The sequence below is a fragment of the Ictidomys tridecemlineatus genome, chromosome 4, assembly GCF_052094955.1.
Source record: "Ictidomys tridecemlineatus isolate mIctTri1 chromosome 4, mIctTri1.hap1, whole genome shotgun sequence".
Classification (NCBI taxonomy): domain Eukaryota; kingdom Metazoa; phylum Chordata; class Mammalia; order Rodentia; family Sciuridae; genus Ictidomys; species Ictidomys tridecemlineatus.
In genome coordinates, this window is record NC_135480.1 from 59,276,528 (window position 1) to 59,279,364 (window position 2,837).

At 35.5% G+C, this 2,837-nt stretch overlaps 1 protein-coding gene across 1 annotated transcript; it reads right to left on the reverse strand.

Annotated features, from left to right (window-relative positions):
* Window positions 1-534: 534 nt before the first annotated feature.
* Window positions 535-1,518, reverse strand: LOC101960364 (olfactory receptor 52D1). The gene has a single exon (XM_005323302.2). It carries the CDS (start codon window positions 1,516-1,518, stop codon window positions 535-537), a length of 984 nt encoding a protein of 327 aa, XP_005323359.2.
* Window positions 1,519-2,837: the final 1,319 nt, after the last annotated feature.

Genomic DNA, 2,837 nt, shown 5'->3' on the forward strand with positions numbered 1-2,837 from the left:
TAACTAATTAATACCAATAAAATTTCATAAAGGTTTTTTTAAAGTGGGAGGGGACAATAATGTAGATAAACAGAAAAATAATCATAGTACCCTATAAAGAACTACACAGTATTGTTTAAATGCCTTAGAAAAAGACAGTTCAAAGTGATATTTTCTCATGGCTTCCTGCTTTTTTATAAATCTGATTTTCAAACATGTTAAAATTCATGTTTTCCATAATGACTATATTCAGGTATTTATGATAATAAAGACTATTGTGTACATATAAGACAGTCACAGTGAAAAGATTCAAAGGACAACTTTGAGTAGAATAATAAGCTTCTCAATTTAAAGTAAAGTCAATAATAGTTTGAAAAATTTTACTGCAATGAATATAAACCAGCAATTTTATTTGTTAAACATTAGTTGTCTTTGAGTCAGTTACTTCCCACAGAAAATGATCTGGTCATAAAAATAGGATCTCAATGAAGAAACCACACATTGCAAGTTACACAATATGTTTTATTCAGATTTTTTCCCACCAACAAAAGTGATTCAATTCAGTTGTTTTAGAAAACTGAACACTTTAAGGAACCTGTCTCGTATTCTCTTGGTCCTTACTCCATAAATAATGGGATTCACCATGGGTGGGATGAGAAGATAGATGTTAGCCACAAATATGTGGACATGGGGAGCCACCTGGTGCCCAAACCTGTGGGTGAGAAAAGAGAAGAAGGCTGGAGTATAGGATACTAAGATGATACACACATGGGAGACACAGGTGCCCAGGGTCTTGAGTCTGGCGTCCTTGGATGGGAGGTGGAAGACAGTGTGGAGGATGAGCACATAAGAACAAATGATCAGTATGAAGTCTACTCCTCCAGTAAGGAAGGCAACAATGAGGCTGTAGGCTCTGCGGATTCGTGTCTCAGCACAGGCAATCTTGATGAGGGCCATGAACTCACAGTAGGTGTGGGAAATTATGTTGGTTCTACAGTAAGGAAGCCAACGAAGCAAGAAAGGGTGAGGACTGAGAAGTGTTGTACCCCGGAGGACAATAGCTAGACCTATTCCTCCTATTACACTGTGTGTCAGAATAGCTGAGTGTCTTAGCGGATTACAAATGGCTACATAGCGGTCAAAAGCCATGGCCAGGAAGAAGCCAGACTCCATGGTGGAGCAAGAGTGAATCAGGAATACTTGAGTGAGACAGGCTTCAAAGGGAATCTCTCCATCATGGAACCAAAAGAGGCTGAGAAGTTTGGGTACAGCTGTAGTGCACACAACAAGGTCAGCAACAGCCAGCATGCAGAGGAAGATGTACATTGGCTCATGGAGGCTGGGATCTGTCTTGATGATAAACAGAAGTGAAGAGTTTCCCAGGAGGGCCAAAAGGTAAACCAAACAAAAAGGAATGGAGATCCAGATGTGAGCAGCCTCCAACCCAGGAATGCCAATGAGAACGAAGGTTGATGGATGGACATTAGTCTTATTATATATTGACATCACAAGGGTTGGACGTTTTAGCTTGCTCTTCATGGTTTAGTTCCTCTAAACAAGGAAAATAATAATTTTTTAACGTTTCTAATCTCCACAAAGAAAGCCAAATTGCAAATAACTTTAGGCCATGTTGTAACTACCATACTTGTGAATTTCTAGATAGAAATTATTTCATCATCTTCAGAGTCAGGCATTATTATAAAGTTACTCTGCCTTGAAAAACATACCACCTAAATAACAATATATATGATATCAATACTGAGAACTGCAAGAAATATTTAATTCTTCTTAATGAGATAAACTGGATCCTATGAATCTTCCTAACCATTCACAAAGTAGCTTTATAGTTTTTACCAATATGTTGTTATTGATGTTTTCATTGATACATGAAATTTTCATTTGTTGTACAACTGATGTAAAAGTGTAAATGAGGTAAAATATTGAAGTACCAAATTTCACAGTTAAATATATGAAAAAATCTATCATTTCTATTAAAAAATGATTCCAATTGAGAATTAGATAATGTTTAACAGTTTTGCATTTGAAAGGATAAGATATAGTACAATTGTAATGTAAGAGTGAGGGAGAAGGCTTAACCAGAGATTTAAAAGTTTTCTATTGGAAAAAGATGATGCCTTACTATTATGTTTAGGTTTTAGTCATGGTAGTTTAGGGACATGCCAATCAACAGGGTGTGGCTTTGAAACAAGACAATCAGCATATAGGAAATTTGTCAATTGTGGAATGATCACAAGGAGGTTTACTGGCAACCTCATGAGACTTATTAAGAATGATAAAAAGAGTAAGTTGACACAATATTCCAGGAAATTAACAAATCATTGTATTTCATGACTCTCCTCAGTCCACACAATTGGTAATATTGACCTTAGCAGAATATCATCAAAGCAACCTGATTATAACCTGAAATGAGATTCTATCACTTCCTTCCATTTATGTAATTTATCAAAAAATTTGCTCTTGGGTAAGTTCACTCTCCATACATCTACTCTACCTAAGCTTCAGTTCACATTTTTTTTCCTTTCCTCTGTTTACTTCTGCATTTTGGGACCCCATCTATAGCCCCATAATACAATTTGCTTATTATATTTGGTCCATTTTTTATGAATACTGTTAGAGCAGCATTTCTAAAACCATACAGGTACTTTAGTAGTCTTTTACTTTTATAGAAATATGATTGACACAATTCCAAAAACTCTTTCTTTACTGTTATAGGTATTCCTATGGAATAAAAGTGATCATTAAAAACAAGCCAAAAGCCAGTGTCCAAAAAATCCTTGTTGGAATATGTATTGCAGACTGGGCTTTTATATTCAATTGCTATGATGTATTAATTTTAG